This window comes from Dipodomys merriami, unplaced genomic scaffold (genome assembly GCF_024711535.1).
Source record: "Dipodomys merriami isolate MVZ:Mamm:240054 unplaced genomic scaffold, mDipMer1.0.p SCAF_146, whole genome shotgun sequence".
Classification (NCBI taxonomy): Eukaryota; Metazoa; Chordata; class Mammalia; order Rodentia; family Heteromyidae; genus Dipodomys; species Dipodomys merriami.
The window spans coordinates 1,619,573-1,643,064 of record NW_027202782.1 but is presented as its reverse complement, the minus strand read 5'-3'; the positions used below and the strand labels follow the sequence as shown (position 1 = coordinate 1,643,064).

The 23,492-nt window shown below is 40.9% G+C and overlaps 1 protein-coding gene across 2 annotated transcripts in view; it reads right to left on the bottom strand.

The window, feature by feature from the left end:
- Epb41l5 (erythrocyte membrane protein band 4.1 like 5) overlaps positions 1-23,492 on the bottom strand; it is a 139,692-nt gene that overhangs the window by 5,789 nt on the left and 110,411 nt on the right. Inside the window, exons 20-24 of one of the 2 annotated variants that reach the window (XM_070021876.1) lie at positions 20,747-20,808; positions 14,450-14,540; positions 11,736-11,810; positions 8,349-8,390; positions 6,698-6,825 (exon numbers count right to left, since the gene is read on the bottom strand). In XM_070021876.1, the coding sequence (XP_069877977.1) occupies positions 6,698-6,825; positions 8,349-8,390; positions 11,736-11,810; positions 14,450-14,540; positions 20,747-20,808 (398 nt within the window). Of the gene's footprint in view, positions 1-6,697; positions 6,829-8,348; positions 8,391-11,735; positions 11,811-14,449; positions 14,541-20,746; positions 20,809-23,492 lie in introns of both variants that reach the window. The other variant, XM_070021877.1, reaches the window with a different exon arrangement.

Below are 23,492 nucleotides of genomic sequence, written 5' to 3'. Positions count from 1 at the left end.
CTGTAATTTATTCCTTGCCTCTTGGATAAGGGATTTCGTCTGTCATGATCTCTTCATGTATACATTACACATGCCATGTAATAACAAAATGTAGGGGTGAGCATGTGTATGTTTTCTTGGCAAAACTGTCCCTGGAACTTGATTCTTCTTTTTGAAATAGGACAGGAGCCTTTATAGACCTGGTTAGCAGATGCTGTTTCTGAACTTTCTTTCTTCCTTCTGGTAAATCCCTATACCTCTCTTACTACTTCCTGAGTCCCACATTCTTCTTTTATGTTTATCATGTTTTCACAGAATACATCTTCCAGTAGCTTCTGAGTATGGCTGCACAGAAAGTATATATTTTAGATAAATTGTATGCTTAAAAATATCACTATCGGGGCTGGGAGGGTGACTCAGTGGTAGAGCGCTTGCCTTGCACGCATGAAGCCCTGGGTTCAATTTCTCAGCACCACATAAGCAGGAAAAAAAAAAGCTGGAAGTGGTGCTATGGCTCAAGTGGTAGAGCGCTAGCCTTGAGCTGAAGAGCTGAGGGACAGCGCCCAGGCCCAGAGTTCAGGGCCAACCGGACCCCCCCCCCAAAAAAAAATCACTATCCAAGCCGAGTGCCAGTGGCTCATGCCTGTAATCCTAGCTACTCAGGAGGCCAAGATCCAAGGATCATGGTTCAAAGCTAGCCCAGGCAGGAAAGTCCGTGTGACTCTTACCTCCAATTAACCATCAGAAAAATGGAAGTAACACTGTGGTTCAAGTGGTAGAGCGCTTGCTTTGAGCTGAAGAGCTAAGGGACAGATCCCAGGCCCAGAGTTCAAGCCCCATGACCAACCAAAAAAAATAATAATAACACTATCCTAACCTTAAACATCACAGGTAGATTTCTGGATATAAAACTAGATGAGCCGGGCGCTGGTGGCTCACACCTGTAATCCTAGCTACTCAGGAGGCTGAGATCTGAGGATCGCAGTTCAAAGCCAGTCCAGGCAAGAAAGTCTGTGAGACTCTTTATCTCCAATAAAAACCACTAGAAAGAAAAAAAAAAAAAAACACTAGAAAAACCGAAGCGGCACTGTGGCTCAAGTGGTAGAGCACTCAGCTTGAGCTGAAGAGCGCAGTGACAGCACCCAAGCCCAGAGTTCAAGACCCATGACTGACCAAAAAATAAAATAAAACTAAATGAAACAAAAATTCTCCGGAATTATGAGACACTGCTCCATTATCTTCTAGCTTTCAGCTGCCATTCTGCATACCAATCCTTTGTATATAGTTTTATTCTTTCCTCTCTGGAGCCTTAGATCCTTGCTTAACTTTGATCTGAAGTTCATGATGTTTCTTGGTCTATTTTCTCTTTTGCTAATACCATGGTTTGAACTCAGGGCATTGTGCTTACTCAGCTTGCTTGCTTGTCTGGTTAATGCTCTAGCATGGCCTTTTCTTGCAGACTTTTCTGCTTGAACTAGTTTTAAACCTTGAACTTCTGGATCTCAGCCCGAGTAGCTAGGATTACAGGTAGCCATATGCTAACAGCTGGTATAGTTTCTCTGTGCTAGGCACTAAGTAGGGGCCCATTTCATTTGATACCTCAAGTCCTGTTCTGGGAACGTCTCTCTCCCTCCCTCCCTCCCTCCCTCCCTTCTTTCCTTCCTTTCTTCTCTCCCTCCTACTTTCTTTTTTGGTTGCCAGTCTTGGGGCTTGAACTCAGGGTCCCACTCCCTAATTCAGCTTTTTTGCTTTTATTGGTTGTTGTTGTTGTTGTTTTTAGCCTTTTTTGCTTTTATCTAGCACTCCCAACACTTGAATCACACCTTCAGTCCAGCTTTTTTGCAGATCGGTCGGACAGAATTTTGCAGACTCCTGTGACAAACCTCAGATTTCAGCGTCTTGAGAAGGGGTAGAAGCATGGCTCTCGTAACTTTTTTTTTTTTTGCCAGACTTGGGGCTTGAACTCAGGGCCTGATAGCTGTCCCTGAGATTATTTTGTTCAAGGCTAGCACTCTACTACATGAGCCACAGTGTTACTTCTGGCTTTTTTTGTGTATGTGGTGCGGAGGAATCAAACCCAGGGCTTCATGCATGCTAGCTAGGCAAGCACTCTACCATTAAGCCATAGTTCCGGTCCTCTAGTAAGTTAACTTCTGTCCCTACAATTTCTTCACTGATAACTGACTCCTTTCTGATCTTTCTCAAGGATTAATATATTCAACTTCCTAAACCAATTTTTCACTCCTCTTAAGTTTTAATCTTTTTTTTTGGGGGGGGGGAGGATGGAGTTGGGGGAAGGGAAACCATTAACATTGTATTTTACACATTCTTCGGATTTAATAATTTTTGTTTTCTTTCTTTTATAAAAATCTTGTCATTGCAGCATGAATGCATTAGAAAGTTTTTTTTCACATTGTCTTTTCTTCTTTTATTGGTCATGGGGCTTAAACTCAGGGCCTGGACACTGTCTCTGAACTTTTTTCCTCAGGGCTAGAGCTCTACCACTTTGAGCTTCAATGCCACTTTCAGTTGACTCTCATGGACCTTCCTGTCCAGGCTGGATTCAAACTGTGATCCTCAGATCTAAGCCTGAGTAGCTAGGATTATAGGCATGAGCCTCCAGTGCCTAGACCTTGATCTTTCTCTCTCTCTTTCCCTCTCCCTCCCCTTCCTTCCTTCTCTCTTTTTTTTCCTTTTGGCCAGTTCTGAGGCTTGAACTCTGAGCCTGAGTGTTGTCCCCGAGTTCCTTTTGTTCAAGGCTAGTACTTTACAGCTTGAGCCACAATGCTACTTTTCTGCCCAGGGTGACATCAAACTGCAATCCTGAAATCTCAGCCTTCCAAGTAGCTAGTATTACAAGTGTGAGTCACCAGTACCCAGCTTGTGCTTCGTTTTGAACTTGATCTTTCTTATACTTTCTGGGGAGATTTTTGAAGATGACCCCAGTGAACTCCACTACCTAGTGGTTACACTTTTATGAAATATCCTCCCCTTGAGCATGGGAATAACTTATGGATTGCTTTAAGATAATACAACAAAGGTGAAAGAATGTCACTTCTGTTATTAAACTACTTCTTTCTACTTGACCACACTAATATCTCAGTCTTCATGCTTGATACTTATATGAGAAAATTGCATTGAAGAGCATGGCAACGACTATGGTAATCTCTTGCCAATAATCAGCTAGGAACTGAATCTATTAGCTTTTTAGAACTTGAATCCTGCCAACAGCCATGACTAGAAGAGACCCTTCTGATTAAGCCTTCAAATAAAATATAGCTCTGTAGGTCATGACAAACTCTAAGGACCCAGCTTAGCTATGGGTAGATATTCAACACATAGAAATAACAGTATTAATCTATTTTTTTTCGTGTGTGTGTGTGTGTGTGTGTGTGTGTGTGTGTGTGTGTGTGTGTGTGTGTGTGTGTGTGTGTGTGTGTGTGTGTGTGTGTGTGTGTGTGTGTGTGTGTGTGTGTTGGTTCTGGGGTTTGAACCCTGTCTTTAAGCTATTTTGCTCAAGGATTGTAATCTACCATGTAAGCTACAGCTCTACTTCAAGCTTTTTAGTGGTTAATTAGATATGAGTCACTTTCCTGTCTGGGCTGACTTTAAACTTCGATCATCAAATCTCAGCTTTAACACCTGGCTAATCTTTTTTTTTTCTTTTTCTTTTTTAAGCTGCTGAGTTTATAGTAACTTTTTAGAGAGAAATAGATATGCTATGTAACTCACCTACACTGCAGTTGTAGTTCATTGCTTTTGCTGCTTTTTATTTCTATTAGTCTAGTAGACTCCTAATGGGCAACTGGAAAGATTTCAATTTGGACACAAGTATATTATAAACATTCTTGCAGATGTCTGTAAATGGACATAGACTTATAAATTTATATTTTTACTGGTTACATACCTAAGCTGAGACTCACTAACACTGAGTGTGTTCAGCTTTGGTAGCTTCTGCCAAACCTCTTTCTTTCTTTTTATTTTTTGCTAGTCCTGGGTCTTGAATTCTGGGCCTAGGTACTGTCCCTGAGCTTCTTTTGCTCAAGGCTAGCACTCTACCACTTGAACCACACAGCATCACTTCTGGCTTTTTCTGTGTATGTGGTACTGAAGAATCGAACCCAGGGCTTCATGCAGACTAGGCAAGCACTCTACCACTAAGTCACATTCCCAGCCCCTGCCAAACCTATTTCAACATGGTTATTCCAAATTACAGTGCTTTCACCCTGTATTTCCATCAGTGCTTAGTACTACATGACATGTTCATTCCAGTCCCTGAATCCAGGGTGGTATCTTGTGGTGATTTGAATTTGCCTACTCCAAAGACTAGTCAAGTTGTACAATATATGTTAATTGGACATTTGGATAGCTGTTGTGAAATGCCTATTCAAGTTTTTGAGCTATTAGTGCCCTGGAAGAGCTTTGTGATATACAGGGATAGAAGGAGGGTGGGGGAAGAAAGTACACAGGAGAAAGAGTGCAATACACACACAAATCTTTTCCCACTTTGTGGTTCCCTGTACTATGCCTTTGAATTCTTCTTTTGGTAAATGATATAATCCCAGTTACTGATGTTTTTCCTACATGATTAAAACTATTTGTGAGCTGTTAAAAAAAACCAACTTTGCCTATCTTGCTACCAAGCAAATTATTGGGCTGGGAAGTATGGCTCAGTGGTAGAGCGCTTGCCTTGCATGCATGAGGCCCTGGGTTCGATTCCTCAGCACCACATAAGCAAAAAGAAAAAAGCCGGAAGTGGCGCTGTGGCTCAAGTGGTAGAGCGCTAGCCTTGAGCTGAAGAGCTGAGGGACAGCGGCCAGGCCCAGAGTTCAGGATCCACAACTGGACCAAAAAAAACAAAAACAAAAACAAAAAACCAAGCAAATTATTTCTAAACAAATCCAGAATGAACATTTTTTATTTTTTGGTGGGGTATATAGTATAAGGTTGAGTCAAAATTAACTTTTTCCCCCAAGGGCACTAACTTGCTCATATGACTTACTGGAATATTGTTTTCTTATAGCATTGCACCATCAGCACCATCAGGTAACCCACATGTATATGTGGGTTTCTGAACTCTATTCTGTTCCACAGGCTTACTTGTTATTTTGATCTTATTAAGTCCTTTATTACTACTTTGGATTTTAGGAGGGAACAGTGACAAGCTCTTTTTTAATCTATAATTTTAAATTTGGAAGTCCTTAAGAGCTTACATTTTTTTTTTGTCAGTCATGGGACTTGAAGTCTGGGCCTGGGCACTCTCCCTCAGCTCAAGGCTAGTGTTCCACCACTAGAGCCACAATGCCACTCCTGGCCTTTTCTGTTTACGTGATACTGAGGAATCAAACCCAGGGCTTCATGCATGCGATGCAAGCACTATCACTAAACCACCTTCCCAGCTCACAATCTCCATTTTCATATGGGCAATTAGTAAGAATACTAGTGATTTTTTGCACTACTGGTCTAGATGCAGGCTTCGCAATGGCTATCTTTGTCTGCCTTGTTCACTGCTGTTTTCAGTGCCAGACACAATACACCAGGAACATCACAGGCATTCAATAAATGTCAACTGAGTGAAAAAATTATGGGGAAAAGGGAATAATTTTAAAAGTGAATTATAAATTTCAGTTTCTTTAATCATCTTTAATTTTCTTTCTGTCTAGTCAGGAAAGATTCCCTTCAACTAACTCACATCCTTTTTTTTTTTTCCTTTGCCAGTTTTGGAGCTTGAAGTTGGGCTGAGAACCATCCCCGAGCCTCTAACACTCTACCACTTGAGCCACAGTGCCACTTCTGGCCTTTTCTTTTTATGTGGTGCTGAGAGAAATCAAACCCAGGGTTTCATTATGCTAGGCAAGCACTCTACCACTAAGCCACATTCCCAGCCCCCTGATCCACATTCTTAAGAGCGGGAAAATAAGAGAAATAGTAGCTAATTAGGAAAAAGATGAGCGTGAAGGTAATTATAAATCTTTTGCAAAACAGGTACAGCTTTGATCCTAGCAATCAAATACTGAAGAGTTCTTCCCAGTCCAGTTTCTGTTTGTAGAAAGCAGCATGTTGACATGAACTCATAGCAGTTTTCAGTATATGCTATATCATGGCCCTCACCCTAGGAATCTCCTAACTCACCTCCCTAATGTACCTCTTCACCTGTTTTGATGGATATTGACATTAATGGCTATAAAGGGGAAAAGGAGAAGACACAATTATTTAAAAATATATAAACAGGGGCTGGGAAGGTGGCTCAGTGGTAGAGCGCTTGCCTTGCATGCCTGAGGCCCTGGGTTTGATTCCTCAGCACCACATAAGCAAAAAGAAAAAAAAGCCAGAAGTGGCGCTGTGGTTCAAGTGGTAGAGCACTAGCCTTGAGCTGAAGAGCTGAGGGACGGCGCCCAGGCCCAGAGTTCAGGCCCCACGACCGGACCCCCCCTGACAAAAAAAAAAAAAAAAAAAAAAAAAAAAAAATATATATATATATATATATATATATATATATATATAAACATTCAACATAAACCTGCTAATATTTTTATTTAGCAAAGGCTTCCTAAAGAAACTATAATAAATTGTAAAAATTATAGCAAGAAAAGATTTAACCCATTTAAATTCTATTAGGAACTTATAAGAACTGACACTGTTATTGTAAATGCAGTCAATTTTATTTGTTATTTTCCTTCCAACAGATACCTGGAAATGGCAACTGAGAAGTTCTTACCTGGTTACAGCGTCTACCAAGAATGGTGCTGGGGTAGAGATCATGGAGATTCTGTCTTTATTACCATGTCCCTCTGTCCCTTCCAAAGATGATCCACATCCTGTAAGCCCATTCGAAAAGGCACTGCTCTGCTATGAAAGATATACAACACATCTGATCACAGAGGTATTAATACATACTCAGTCTTTCCAAACCAGCTCCATAATGAGGATGTGAGGGTGATCTGGCTGCAACATCTGTCACCCCATTGTTCACCAGGGTTGATACGGTGATCAGCCATACCTCCCTCCACATGCATCCCTCCTGAAGCTGCAAGTATGGTTAAAGAGGACAACCTTTCTTGATAGAGGAAGGGTGGTCTTCAGTCAAGGTATACACATAGCTATGCTTCCTTTCTAGAACTTCCCAACAGCTTTATTAATGACTATAGAAATGAATGTGATGTTCATGCTGGTTTTATTTTATTGTTTGTGTTGGGTCATGGAGGTTAAACTCAGACCTGGATGCTGTCCCTGAGCTTTCTTGTTCAAGGTTAGTGCTACACCACATGAGTCACAGCTCCATTTCTGGCTTTTTGGTGGTTAACCAGAGTTAAGAGTGTCATGATTCCCTATTTGGGTTGGCTTCGAACCAAGATCCTCAGATCTCAGCCTTCTGAGTAGCTAGCATGAGCCACTAGCACCTGGCAAGGTTTTATTTTAATTAAGTCGTGGGGCTTAAACTCAGCCTGGGTGCTGTCCCTCAGTTCTTCAGCTCAAGGTGAGTGCTCTACCACTTAAGCCGCAATACCACTTCTGGTTTTCTGGTAGTTCATTGGAGATAAGAGTCTCACAGACTTTCCTGCCCAGGCTGGCTTTGAACTGTGATCCTCAGATCTTGGCCCCTTGAGTAGCTAGGATTACAGGCATAAACCACCGGCCCCCAGCTTGCTTGCTTGCTAGCTTCCTTGTTTGTTTATTTATTTATTGCCGATCCTGGGGCCTAAACTCTGGGCCTGGGCACTGTCCCTCAGTTCTTCAGCTCAAGGCTAGCACTCTACCACTTGAGGCACAGCGCCACTTCCAGCTTTTTCTGCTTACATGATGCTGAGGAATTGAACCCAGGGCCTTATGCATGCAAGGCAAGCACTCTACCACTGAACCACCTTCCCAGCCCCTTTATTTCATTTTTATAAAACTCTTTCACTTCAGATTTTTTATTTTGGCTATATACGTTAGCATTTACAAACAGAATAATTAAGCTGCAAATCTGAAGAGTCATTAAATTCAATTAACTGAGCTTTGATAATGCCTACCATGTTTATAAAAACAACAACAACAACTACAAAAAAAAAAAAAAACCAACCACCATGAACCTGGTAACCCCACAGGCCTCACTTTATTTTATTTTTTTTTGGGGGGGGGGTCCGGTTGTGGGGCCTGAACTCTGGGCCTGGGCACTGTCCCTCAGCTCTTCAGCTCAAGGCTAGCGCTCCCACTTGAGCCACAGCGCCACTTCCGGCTTTTTTCTTGTTGCTTATGTGGTGCTGAGGAATCGAACCCAGGGCCTCATGCCTGCAAGGCAAGCGCTCTACCACTGAGCCAACTTCCCAACCCCAGGCTTCACTTTAAAAGTGCAACTAGAAGTAAAGTGTCAACTATTATAAACTTACTGGAATAATCCAACGGGGTGTGATCATGGATGCTGAGGACACCTAAAATAAATTTCACATGATATTTACTTTTGGAGATGAACTTGCTTATTTTCATAATCACACTTATGATATTTTCTTCCCCCACCCCCTCGGCTTCCCCAGTCTTGGGGCTTGAACTTAGGGCCTGGGCACTTTCCCTGAGTTTCTTTTGCTCAAGACTAGCACTCTACCACTTGAACCACAGCGCCAATTCTGGCCTTTCCTTTGTATGTGGTACTGAGGAATGGAATCCACGACTTCAATCATGCTAGGCAAGAACACTACCACTAGGCTACATTCCCAGACCCAATACTATACTTTCTTTTATTATGAAATGCATACAAGGACTACAATTCTTAATGAGCCTCCTTGAACTGACATAGACTTCTGAGTCAAGGATTCTTCTACAACATGGACATAACACCATGCAACTTAAACTATCATAATTTTATCATATCTAAGAGTGTGCAACTCAATAAACTGCTACTATTTTTTTCTTCAGTTGTGGGGCTTGAACTCAGGGCCTGGGCACTATCCTAAGTTGTAATTTTTTTTTTTTGTCAGTTGTGGGGCTTGAATTCTGGGCCTAGGTATTGTCCCTGAGCTCTTTACATCAAGATAAACACTACCACTTGAGCCACAGCACCACTTCCAGTTTTCTGGTGGTTAATTGAAGGTAAGAGTCTCATGGACTTTCCTGTGCAGGCTGGCTTTGAACTGTGATCCTCAGATCTTGGCCTCTTAAGTGGCTAGGATTATGGGTGTGAGCTACCAGCCGGACCCTGGCCCCTGGCTTCTAAGTAGCTTTTTAAAATTGCTTCACTGGTTTAATTGATGAAAAGTTTTGTTGACCTTTTCTTTTCTTGGTACCAATACCTGGGCTTGAATTCAGTGCTTCCCTTAGCTTTTTTGTTCAAGGTTATTGTTCTACCACTTGAGCCACACCTCCACTTCTGGCTTTTTGGTGGTTAATTGGAGGTCAGAGTCTCTTGAAGTATTTCCTGCCCAGGCTAGTTTTGAACTATCATCCTTACAACTCAGCCTCCGGAGAAGCTAGGATGACAAGTGTGAGCTATTGGTGCCCAGTCATACTAACTTATTAAAAGCTAGTTAAAAATATAATGGAAAAAAATCCCATTAATAACAGCATAAAAAAAGTCTGAAGGAGGGCTGGGAAGGTGGCTCAGTGGTAGAGTGCTTGCCTTGCATGCATGAGGCCCTGGGTTTGATTCCTTAGCACCACATAAGCAAAAAAGAAAAAAGCCCGAAGTGGTGCTGTGGCTTAAGTGGTAGAACGCTAGCCTTGAGCTGAAGAGCTGAGGGACAGCGCCCAGGCCCAGAGTTCAGGCCCCACGACTGGACCCAAAAAAAAAAAGCCTGAAGGAATTAGAAATAAAGCTAGGAAAGTAGAGATAAGGATAAAGATAAGAGATTAAGGATAGCACTATAACCACATAACTTAACAGGAGATACAGCCTTGAATGAGAAAAGCATTGTATTTCTTTTTTTTTTTTTTTTTGGGTCCAGTCGTGGGGCTTGAACTCTGGGCCTAGGCACTGTCCCTCAGTTCTTTAGCTCAAGACTAGCGCTCTACCACTTGAGCCACAGAGCCACTTCCGGCTTTTTTTTCTTTTTGCTTATGTGGTGCTGAGGAATCGAACCCAAGGCCTCAGGCATGCAAGACAAGTGCTCTACCACTGAGCCACCTTCCCAGCCCCAAAGCATTGTATTTCTAAGACAATTATCATCTATATAGTAATTATTTCCAAAATTAATTTATGTCATTGATGCAATTATTTAAAAAAATTCAAAAGGATGTGGTGAGATAGGCTTGAAAAAATTATTCAAAAGATCATCTAAAAGAATTAGCAACCCAGAGCCGGTGGCTCACACCTGTAATCCTAGCTATTTAGGAGTCTGAGATCTGAGAATCGCAGTTCAAAGGCAGCCCGGGCAGGAAAGTCTGTGAGGGACTTATCTCCAATTAACCACTAGAAAATTGAAAATGGCACTGTGGCTCAAGTGGTAAAGCGCTTGCCTGGAGCTGAAGAACTTAGGGACAGCGCCCAGGCTCAGAGTTCAAGCCCCATGACCGGAAAAAGAAAAGAAAGGAAGAAAAAGAAAAGAAAAGAAAAGAAAGAATTAGCAAGCAGCTAGGTGCCAGTGGCTCATGCCTATAATCCTAGCTATGCAGGAGGCTGAGATCTGAGGATTGTGGTTAAAAGCCAGCCTGGGCAGAAAAGTCTCCGTGAGACTCTTATCTCCAATTCACCCTCAAAAACCAGAAGTGGCACTGTCGTAGAGCATTAGCCTTGAGCACAAAGAGGCTCAAGGACAGCACCTAGGTCCTGAGTTCAAGCCCATGACAGACAGACCAAAAAATAAAGAATTAGCAAGCAAAATTAGCAAAATAGACAAAATTAGCAGAATGGCTAAAATTAGAGCTGGACAGCAGTGGCTCATGCCTGTATTCCTAGCTGCTCAGGAGACTGAGGTCTGAGGATTGGGGGTCCAAGCCAGCTCATGCAGGAAAGTCTATGAGATTCTTATCTCTAATAAATCAGCAAAAACCAGATATGGAGCTGTAGCTCAAGTGATAGAGCAGTAGCTTTGAGTGCAAAAGCTCAGGAACTGTGCCCAGACCCTGAGTTCAAACCCCATGACTGGTTTAAAAAAAAAAAAAAAGTTACTTTATGCTCCATTAGTTCTCTCATGCTTTCTTTCTTTATTTGCCAGTACTGTCCCTAAGCTTCTTTTGCTCAAGGCTAGCACTCTACCACTTGAGCCACAGCAACACTTCTGGCTTTTTCTGTGTATGTGGTACTGAGGAATTAAACTCAGGGCCTTATGCATGCTCGGCAAGCACTCTACCATTAAGCTACATTCCCAGCCTCTTGCATGCAATATATTTAATATGGTACTGTGATTTCTTTTTCTTTTTTCTTTTTTTGGTAGTGGGGCTTGAATCTGGGCCTGGGCGCTGTCCCTCAGCTCTATACCTTAAAGCCAGCACTCTACCACTCGAGCCATAGTACTACTGGTTTTCTGGTGATTAATTGGAGATAAGAGTCTTATGGACTTTCCTGCCCTGGCTGACTTTGAACACAATCCTCAGATCTCAGCCTCCTGAGTAGCTAGGATTACATTTGTGAGCCACAAGCACCCAGCCTGGTACTGTGATTTCTACATGATATGCAAATTCAAGGTGGAAGAATTTTAGTTCAGACAAGTAACATTGTGATCATTGAAATACAAACTCAAATAAAAGTTTTTTCTAATTTTCCAAGTGGCAAAAATTGGAGTAAAGCAGGAATTATTTCCAAAGCAGAAATTCCTTTACATCTTGCAGTTGTAATATATATTTACCTGAGGTGTGACTGTAGGGTCAATTAGATTCTCAGTTAGAGACAGGAGTAAGGCATCCAATTCATCTGTAGCATCCTGTCAAAGACAAGGCAAGGAGAGGTTAAATGATAAACTCATCATCAGACTAAGCCTTTCTGTATTTTCCCAATTTATAATCCTGACTAAGGAATAGTATTAAACAAACAAGGACATTCAGGAATAATGCTTATTAATGATTCCAGTTCTTTAAAGAGAGGAACCTAAACTATAATCAAAACTTGAAAAAGAAGTGTTCTGTAAAACCTGGATGAGGTTAAGACTGTTCTGGCTTATTTTAGACCACAAATGGTAAAAGTTTCAGCATAGGAGATAGTGACTCAAGGTGATCCATCAATTTCAAATGCTCCTTTATCTAGATGTGTAGGTGCTGTACTGCTTAGCTAAGAATACAATATGAACTCTCTACTTATAAATGTATGAACACTTTTAGTTAATTTTAATATTTGAAGTAATTTATGGAAGACCCAATTCTGTACTGCAATATGTGAAAAGGAAAATTTAAAAACAATAAAAGACACAATGCCAATCTAACAGAATGGAAACGAGGAACTTGGGGTGTAAGGTATATAATAAATAATGACGTTTATTTATTTATTTCTATTTGTTTTCAAGCCCTGGTGGAGTAAACCTCTTATTCCTTTTCAACATGCAATAAAGTTTTAGTCACAATCACACAAGAACTTCCTCTTTTCTTTCTCATCTCCCTCCCTCTACCTGGCCCCTTTCCGCCCCACTGCCTAAGTGCACCGTAACAGCCTGTACATGTCTCTACCATAGTGTATTATGATTCTCTCTCCCACTGCCTGATAAACAGTTTGAAAGCTGAGGGCATGTTTCATTTATTTTCTAATCTGCAATGCTTAGCATGCTGTCTGGTACATAGTATACATACAATAAATCTTTGAACTAAATGTTCTCCTCAGGTTCTATTTAACAATTTTCAGCAACTAGTCAAAGATATTTATGTTTTTTTAAAGAATTTTAATGACAAAAAAACCTCCTGATTAAAGGTATTTTAGGTTAATTTTCATTTTAGACCTAAAGTCTAAGGGATTTTATACCTAAATATATTTTTGTATGGTGAGATTAAAGGTGAGTCCAAGTTTTTTTCTTTTTTATGATGTATTTGGTAAGTTTTTACAATCAAGAAACATAATAAAGGGCAAAATAGTAAATGTTAATTTGCAAGTGCAAGCTTTAATTTAACTTGTAAATTAAAACATTCACAGGTAATAAACAGTGTTTTTACAGTTTCTTAAAGTTGGTAAGAAATGACAAGAGGATACAAGAAAGGCAAAAGTTGGGATGAGCTGATTATATTGCATCATTATCAATGACAGGTCTGTTGTTTTAAGAAATGCATTCTAGGGGCTGGGAATGTGGCTTAGTGGTAGAGGGCTTGCCTAGCATGCATGAAGCCCTGGGTTCGATTCCTCAATGCCACAGAAACAGAAAAAGCTGAAGTGGCGCTGTGGCTCAAGTGGTAGAGTGAACAAAAGAAGCCCAGATACAGTGCCCAGGCCTTGAGTTCAAGCCCCAGGACTGGCAAAAAAGAAAAAAAAAAAAAAAAAAGAAAGAAAGAAATTCTAGCTGGATGTCAGTGGTTCAGGCCTGACTCCTAGCTATTCAAGAAAGAGATCCAGAGGATCTTAGCAATATTGAAGCTAGCCTGGACAGATAAGTCTTTGAGATTTCATCTCCAAAATGATAAGCAAAAAAAACCAAAAGACAAATAAAAAACTTTAAACAAAATCAAACCAAACAGATCAAATCTCACATAACATATTCTTAAGAGTAAATCAGACTACAGATTTCTGCAAGACTGCTTATATGCTAAGGATATATACCCTGACTCTTTCAGTTCATACATAAACATGTCCATATTCATTTAATGAAAAGGAGTAAAAGTGTGGTTAGTGTCTAACAGCATCCTCAATACAAAAGTACAAACATCATTAAACTGGAGAAGGAAACCTGAGTTTTTTTCCTTCCTTCCTTCCTTCTTTTTTTCCTTCTTTTCTCTCCCTCTCCCTCTCTCCCTCCCCCCCCCCCCCCCCCCCCCCCCCCCCCCGTCATGGGGCTTGAACTCTGGGCCTGGGCACTCTCCCTCAGCTATTCAGCTCAACGCAAGCATTTTACCACTTGAGCCACAGCGCCACTTCTGGTTTTTTAGCGTTTTATTGGAGATAAGCATTTCATGGACTTTCTTGCCTAGGCTGCCTTTGAATCATGATCCTCAGATCTAAGCCTCCTGAGTAGATAGGATTATAGTGTGAGCCTGAGTAACTTTTTTTGTATGTGCTGGTCCCAGGGCTTGAACTGAGGGTGTGGGTGATGTTCCTGAGCATTGTTGCACTCTACCATTGAGCTACAGCTCCATTTCCAGTTTTTTGGCAGTTAATTAGAGCTAAGAGTCTAAAGTACTTTTCTACCCAAGCTGGCTATGAACTGTGATCCTGAGATCTCAGCCTCCTGAGTAGCTAGGATTACAGATGTGAGACACCAGTATCTGGCTGAGTAGATCTTATGGAGAATCTGTTAACAGGATGATCCCTAGAGAACTGAGGCTCAATGGATTTCTCATAGTTTATGTCCTAATGCTAAGCAGAAATCACCAAACATTCCTAGTTATATTCAACTGAATATTGTCTTTAGAAAAACTTAAGAATTCTTACCTTTAGAATAGAACCATTGTCTGCAGCTGTGGTATGTAGCACAGCATGAGAATCTTGGCAGAGGGGCACATTATTCTCATTTAATACAGCACTAAAAAGAAAGAGATTAATTCAGATTATAGAGGACCTGTACAGGAAAAAATAACACTGTCAAACAAAACTTTAGAAAAGAATAAAGAATTCATGTAGGGGAAGAACAAATGGTAACAGGAGAGGAGTACTCAACCATCAGTGCCACACTATATACCTATGTGAAACCTATCCCCACCCCTGCAAAACATCTTTTACATATAGCTCAGACTCACTTGCCACTGATTGGAACAGCAGACTACCTTGCTTCCCTCCAAAAATATCACTAAAATGAAAAAAAAAAACCCATAATATCTAAAAAGTACTAAAGATTGCCAGTGGTAGTTCAGCAAATCTTTAGAAAGTCCTAAAAGACACACAGAAGAAGAGAATGTTTTCAAGGTTAACAACAGCTTCAATGTTTCTTCAAATTTAGAGAAACTATATAAAGGATGGAAAGGCAGGCAAAATAGTTACAGATCAAGGCTGTTTATAAAAAGCTATGCCAGTCACAAGAGATTTTTTTTAAAAAGCTATTATAGATGATATAAATGGGAATGTTCAGTAGATCACAATTTTATAGAATACCCAAAACTTTAGAGAAGAGTCAGGAAACACCAGGGGAAGCCACTGTCTGAGAACCTGGACTGGAGAGCTCCGCTATAGAAGGTAAAGGCAATAACATCCATGTTGCTCCAGCTACTGCACCTCTCACTGTGAGAGGATGCTGCAACATATCTATAGCAGGGTGTCTTATCTCCACATAGAAATAATGAGAACAAGAGCAATCCTAAAATGGTTTCAACACCAGGGAAGAAAGAGGAAGACCATAGACAAAAGGCTATTATCCACCAAGACATCATAAACAGCAGGAAACCTCAGCCTTCACCAGTATCACTGAAGTGTTCAAGCACCAGCAGTCCTAATAAAACCACAGGATGGAGAAAAATGAGAGATAAATTGAGGACTGCAAAACTTGGGCCAGATTAATGAGTGGAAGCCAATTCTATTGTATCTACAACACTAAAGAAAACAGAGACAGAGGTAGAAAATAAAAGAATGTGCAGCTTGGTGCTGGTGGCTTATGCCTATAATCCTAGCTACTCAGAAGGCTGAGATCTAAGGATTGTGATTTGAAGCCAGCCTGAGCTGGGCGCTGGTGGCTCACACCTATAATCCTAGCTACTCAGGAGACTGAGAATTGTTGGATCACAGTTCAAAGCCAGCCCAGGCAAGAAAGGCCATGAGACTCTTATCTCCAATAAACCACCAGAAAACCAGAAGTGGTGCTGTAGCTCAAGTGGTAGAGCACTAGCCTTGAGCCAAATTGCTGAGGGACAGAGCTCAGACCCAGAGTTCAAACTTCATGACTGACAAAAAAAAAAAAAAAAAAGAAGTCAGCCGGGGCAGAAAAAGCAAATGAGATTCTTATTTCTAATTCACTAGCAAAAAAGTCCAAAAGTGAAGCTTTGGCTCAAGTAGCACTCTACCACCTGAGCCAAAGCTCCACTTAGCAAAGAAGCTAAGAAAGAGCACCCAGGCCCAAGTTTAAGCTCCAGTCCTGGCACCATAAAAAAAAAAAAGTAGTGAAATATGTTGTTACAATGATTTTTCCCAACCCTTCAAGAAAAATTCTCATAGGTAGCATAGCTTATCACAAGGAAAATAAGAAATGAGAAGAAACTATGCCTCAGGAAAGCATAGACATTGGACTTATTAGATAAATACTTCACATGAACTGTCTCAAAAACTCACAAGCTGGGTGTTGAGGCTCATGCCTGTAATCCTAACCACAAGAAAACCAGAAGTGATGCTGTGGCTCAAGTAGTAGAGTGCTGGCTTTGAGCTGAAGAGCTGAGGGACAATGCGCAGGCCCAGAGTTCAAGCCCCATGACCGTGGGAAAACAAAAACAAACAAAAACTCTCACAAAACTAAATTACAAAGAACTAGGGCTGGGAAGGTGGCTCAGTGGTAGAGCGCATGCCTTGCATGCCAGAGGCCCTGGGTTTGATTCCTCAGTGCCACATAAGCAAAAAAGAAAAAATCCGGAAGTGGCGCTGTGGCTCAAGTGGTAGAACGCTAGCCTTGAGCTGAAGAGCTGAGGGACAGCGCCCAGGCCCAGAGTTCAGGCCCCATGACCAGATCCCAAAAAAAATAAATTACAAAGAACTAAAGGAAACCAGCAATAGAATGAGACAACAAATATAATTATATTAAAAATTCCAGAGCTGAAAGCATACCTTACAACTGTGTGTGCCAGTCCTAGAGCTGGAACTTGGGCTTTGGGTGCTGTCCCTGAGCTTTTTTGCTCAAGGTCTGCGCTATACCACTTGAACCACAGCTCCACTTTGCTTTTTTTTTTTTTTTTTTTTGGTGCTTAACTGGAGGTAAGAGTCTTACAGACTTTCCTGCCTGGGCTGGCTTTAAACTGCAATCCTCATATCTCAGCCTCATGAATGGCTAGAATTACAGGCATGAGCTACTGTCACCAGGCTTTTTTTCTATGTATGTATGTATGTATGTCAGTTGTGGGGCTTGAACTCTGGGCCTGGGAACTGTCCCTGAGCTCTTCAGCTCAAGGCTAGTGCTCTACCACTTGAGCCACGGCACCACTTCTGGCTCACATTTTTTAAAAGAAAAATTTACTAGGGGATATTCACAGCAGATTTAGGTCAAGAGCAGAGGTGTAGGAATGAAGAGGAGAAGAGGGGGAGAATACGGCCAAGAATTCAATGTATACCCTACAAAATTAAGAAAAGTGGGGAAGGGGCTAGGAGATGAGTGAGAATGCTGAAAGGGATGACACTGCTCTATTAAGTGGCAAATAAAAAATACCTAAGATAGGGCTGGGAAGGTGGCTCAGTGGTAGAGCGCTTGCCTTGCATGCTCGAGGCCCTGGGTTCGATTCCTCAGCACCACATAAGCAAAAAGAAAAAAGCCGGAAGTGGCGCTGTGGCTCATAGTGGTAGAGCGCTAGCCTTGAGCTGAAGAGCTGAGGGACAGCACCCAGGCCCAGAGTTCAGGCCCCACGACCGGACCCAAAAAAAAAAAAAAAAACCTAAGATAGAACTTGGATCGTGCTAAGTGCTGACTAACCTTGTTAAATTAATGGGCAAAAATATTAATGAAGACTGACAGATTATATTGTGTTGCAGACATGGATATGAGCTCTCTAACTGGTTTACCTTAATCTTTGCACTATTGAACACAGTAAATATTAAATACATGCTGCTATTTCAATACAGAAAATTAAAACTTCAGGAGTTGGGGATTTAGCTCAATGGAAAGCACTTGCCTGGCAAGTGTAAGGTCCTAAGTTTGGTCCTCAGCTCTGGGGAAAAAAATCTGTAAAATTAAAACTTCAGACCTCAGTTGTATTAGCCCTATGTCAAGCACTCAGGAGCTTCTTGTGATTAGAGCTTGCAGTACCAGACAGCACACATAAAGAACTTTCCAGGGGCTGGGAAGGTGGCTCAGTGGCTAGTACAGCACTTGCCTCACATGCATGAGGCTCTGGGTTTGATTCCTCAGTACCACATAAATAGAAAAAACCAAAAATGGTGCTGTGGCTCAAGTGGTAGAGTGCTAGCCTTGAGCTGAAGAGCTGAGGGACAGTGCCCAGGCCCAGAGTTCAAGCCCTATGACTTTTACCCACACCCACACAAAACAAGAACACTTCTATTGCTGGAGCAATACTGGACAGTAGTATTCTCCCCTCTTCCCCTATCCCCACAGGTCATGGGGCTTGAACTCAGAACCTGGGCAGTGTCCCTGAGCTTTTGTGCTCAAGGCTAGCTCTCTACCACTTTGAACCACAGGACTACTTCCGGCTTTTTCTGTTTATGTGGTTCTGAGGAATTGAACCCAGGGCTTCATGCGTGCTAGACAAAAACTCTACCACTAAGCCACATCCCAGGCACAGGCTATTATTTGACCTACTGATCTTTCTTATTGCTGTTTTCTCTCCATGAGAGTGTAAACACCAAAGAGGAAACTTTTGTCTATTTTATACCCTGCTGAAATCCTACTTACAATAATTCCTGGCATATAATTGGCACTTAATACATATTTGTTGACTTAAAAAAATCCGAGTGGCCAACTGAGATATCTGGTGTTAGAAACAACAATAATGAAAACAACTGAGCCCAAGGAACTTGTGGAATCCAAACACCAATATATCATTACTTGTACAGTCTAGGATGAAAGGGAGGAGGAGAAGACTAGTTCAAATAACAAAAGATGAAAACACAATAAATTTGATGAAAAGATATTTAAGAAGGTTGATAAACTCCATAGAATGAACTCAGGATCCACAGAATTTGTGTTATTTATACTGTCTAAAGATGAAAACAAGCTGGGTGCCAGTGGCTCATGGCTGTAATCCTAGCTACTCAGGAGGCTGAGATCTGAGGATCACAATTCAAAGCCAATCTGGGCAGGAAAGTCCCTGAGACTATCTCTAATAAACCCCCAGAAAACCAGGAAGTGAGTGGTGCTCTGGCTCAAGTGGTAGATAGAGCACTAGCCTTGAGCCTGAAGAGCTAAGGGGCAGCTCCCAGGCCAAGTTCAAGCTCCACACAACAACAACAACAAAAAAGATGAAAACAAGGAAGACTTTTTTTGGTGCTGGAATTGAGGCTTGAACTCAGGGCCTGGTGCTCTTGTTTGGCTTTTTCTGCTTAACTTCTTTTTTTGGGGGGGGTCCGGTCATGGGGCCTGAACTCTGGGCCTGGGCGCTGTCCCTCAGCTCTTCAGCTCAAAGCTAGCGCTCTACCACTTGAGCCACACAGTGCCACTTTCGGCTTTTTCTTTTTTGCTTATGTTGTGCTGAGGAATCGAACCCAGGGCCTCAGGCATGCAAGGCAAGCGCTCTACCACTGAGCCACTTTCCCAGCCCCTCTGCTCAACTTCTTGAGCTACATTGCCACTTCCAAGAAGAGAATTTTGAAAGTAGTAAGACTTATTATATAAAGATCCTAATAACATTAACTACCAATGTCTCAATAGAAACCATGAAAAAATAGCACTGGATGACACATATCAACTAAGAATTATATATTCAGCAAATCTACTTTTGAAAATGAGGGAAATAAAGACATTCTCTTTTTTTATTCTTTTTCTTTTTTTGTTGGTTGTGGGTCTTGAATTCTGGGCCTGGGCACTGCCCCTCAGCTCTTCAGCTCAAGACTAGTACTTTACCACTTGAACCACAGCACCACTTCCAGTTTTCTAGTTAACTGGAGATAAGAGTCTCACAGATTTTCCTGCCCAGTGCTCATTCTGAACTGCAATCCTCAGATCTCAGGCTCCTTAGTATCTAGGATTACAGGCTTGAACCACTGGCTCAGCAATAAAGACATTTTCAAACAAACAAAAGCAAAGGAAGCTTATTGTTATTATTTTTTTGTCAGTCATGGGGCTTGAATTCTGGGCTTAGGGGCTGTCCCTGTGCTCTTCAGCTCAAGGCGAGCGCTCTAACACTTGAGCCACAGTGCCACTTCCGGTTTTCTAGTGGTTTACTGGAGATAAGAGTCTCAAGGACTTTCCTGCCTAGGCTGGCTCTGAACCGTGATCCTCAGATCTCAGCCACCTGAGTAGGTAGGATTACAGGCGTGAGCCACCGGCAAAGGAAGCTTATTATAAGTAGATATGCTTTACATAAATGCTAAAGAGGATCCTTCAGGCTGTGATAAAGGATTTTATCTATTAATCTGAAATTATATGAAGAAAAAATAAAGAATACAGGTTAAAGAAAAGATCACTGAATACACAATGATGAACTAAAGAAATTAGTATAGAACAAGGAATAAAAGCCTAACAAGACAAATTGAAAAGATGATTGAGAGTTGGAAGAAGTAGCAAAGAAATTCATTCAGTTAATGTGAGAGTCTAGGCTTGGCAAGATTTTAAGAACAGTTCATTGTGATGTCAAGATGACACTGAAATTAACCATGACCCTCATAAGAAAACAGAATGCATTTCTTATCAAGCATGACAAGATAAAAAATCTTTATAGAGGACTTTGCTCTATTCTTTGAAACAAGTGAAAACAAATGAAAATGTGAGAATACCTTCAAATAATCTAAAACTGGATACTAAGTGGCTCTCTAATGTACAGAAAAGAGTGAATATAAGCTACCTTTCAAACCATGTGTTCTGAATGAGGAAAAGTAAAAAGAAAAGATAGTGGAAACAAATAAGAAAATCAATTCAATTCAGAATTGTACCTGATTGTGGTAGTATCCTGAACACTGGCATTTTTATGACTTAAGCTATCTTCTCTTGTAACCTAAGAAAATGGAATCATAAAAAAAAAAATCAAGAAATTTACATTTCTTTCCAGTAAAAATAGAAGTACCTATTGCTTCAGTTCAAGTAAGAGGTAATTACAATATAACAGTACTGCATCTAATGCAAATCTATCTCATAGCCAAATTAGCAATCCAAAATAACTTCAACATGTTTGACTATAAATATTCATGTTTTTACTCCTGGGCTTTCAATTGCTGAACATCCCATAGCATGTGACATTACATACAAAATCACAAATATTCAGTGCCAAAATGTTTTTCATATTTAAGTGATACAATATACACTTGGTTTTTTTTCCCTAAATTTTAAGAGGGAAATAGACAAAAACTGAAGAGTTCAGTTTTGCCTCAACTTTATTGACACATTATTTATATATAGTAAAATGCATCCATTTTAAATGTAAGATTAGTGAATTCTGAAAAATATTTACAGGTGCATAACTATTATATTTCCTCCATAACCAACAATTCTACTGCCACTTTGCTCCAAAATATTCCCTTGAAGCATCTCACTAGATTCCATCAAAATCAACTGAGGCAACCTATGATATATATTTTCTAGTTTCATATGAACTAGAATCACGTACTTTGTGTGTATGTGTGTGTGTGTGTGTTGGTCATGGGGCTTGAACTCTGGGCATGGGTACTGTCCCTCAGCTCTTCAGCTCAAGGCGAGCACTCTACCACTAGAGCCACAGCACCACTTCCAGTTTCGAGTGGTTTATTAGAGATAAGAGTCTCACAGACTTTCCTGCCTGGGCTGGATTTGAACTACGATTCTCAGATCTCAGTTTCCTGAGTAGCTAGGATTACAGGTGTGAGCCACCAGTGCCCGGCTTTCACATCTTCCTCTTTAGAGAAACATGAGATCTTTTTGGGGATTCACTCACATGATTGCAATACATCACCAACTCATTCCTTTTTGTTTACTGAGTAGTTTTCCCTGTAGGGGCATACCAGGGCATTTGTTTATCTATTGGTTGACATTTGGGTGGGTTGTTTCCAGATTTTAGCTACTAGAAGTTTCTGGTAACATTAGTGGACTAATCATATCAATGTGAATCTAAGTTGAATACAATAGCTGATTAGTGTATGTTTAATACACTTTATATAGTGTTAATACCATTGTCTATCCTTGTCAGAAATATATGTGTACAGCAGGAATTCTGCCATCACCAACACAAGGATGGTCACTCAGTACACTTTAGCTATGTCAATAAATATGTCTTTCATAATGAAGTATGAAAAATCTGTGCTTAGATTTTTTTTCAGACACTTTTATTGGGCTGAAAGAAGTTCCATTCTACTCCTACTTTGATGAGGGTTTTTTTTTTTTTTTTAGCATGCGCAGCTGTTGAATTCGGGGAAATGTCTTTTCTTTATGAACTGAGATAATTTTATGTATTTTAAAATATCCTGAAGAGGGGCTGGGAAGGTGGCTCAGTGGTAGAGTGCTTGCCTTGCATGCCTGAGGCCCTGGGTTCGATTCCTCAGCACCACATTAAGCAAAAAGAAAAAAGCCGGAAGTGGCGCTGTGGCTCAAGTGGTAGAGCGCTAGCCTTGAGCTGAAGAGCTGAGGGACAGCGCCCAGGCCCAGAGTTCAGGCCCCACGACCGGACCCAAAAAAAAAAAAAAAAATATCCTGAAGATGGAATGATAAATCAATTTTTTTTTTTCCTGAAACACTATCGCTGTAATGTAAGATCCTACTTGTAAATTGCTTAGTATGATTTGATATTTTATTACAAACTTTTACATCTATGTTTAAGAGGAGAATTAATCTGGAGAGTTTTTCTGTTTTTTGTTTTGCTTGTCGTGGAGCTTGAACTCGGCCTGGGCACTGTCCCTTAGCTCTTCAGCTCAAGACTAGTGCTTTACCACTTGAACCACAGCGCCACTTCGGTTTTCTGGTGGTTAATTGAAGATAAGAGTTTCATGGACTTTCCTGCCCAGACTGGTTTTGAATCATGATCCTCAGATCTCAGCCTCTTTAGTAGCTAGGATTACAGGCGTGAGCCACTGGTGCTTGGCTGAAATTCTTTCTTCAAGTTAAGAAAAGTCCAAAAAATACAACTAAAATGCAAGGCAACTTACTATGGAAAACAATAAAAACAAAAAACCCAGGAAGTCTACAAGTATAAAAACATTTAAGTCACACAGTTCTGGAGACTGACAAGACCAAGATCAAGATACTACAAGATTTAATTCTGGTGAGGAACTGTTCCTAACACATGGTATCTTCTTGTGGCTTTCTCACCAAGTACAAGGGGCAAACAAACTCAGGGCTTTTTCTAAGAGCACTAAAAACACTTATAATAAGTGAGAACACAGCTTTATGATTACTTTGACTATTACTACTGACATCAATACTTTGTCTACATTGTTTTAGTTTTGTATCAGTTCTGGGACTTGAACTCAAGGCCTTGTGTTCTTGTTTATCTTTTTTAACGTTGGTGCTTTTCCATGTGAGCCACACATCCACTTTTAGCTTCTCACTGGTTACTGGAGATAAGAATCTCTAGGATTTGTCTACGTAGGCTGACTCTCAATCTGTAGATCTCAGCCTGCTGATTACAGGCCTAAGCCAGTGGGCACCTAGATAATACTTGGTAAATGGTCATTATGGTTTAGATACTCCTTTACCTTTCTTATTTCATCCTCA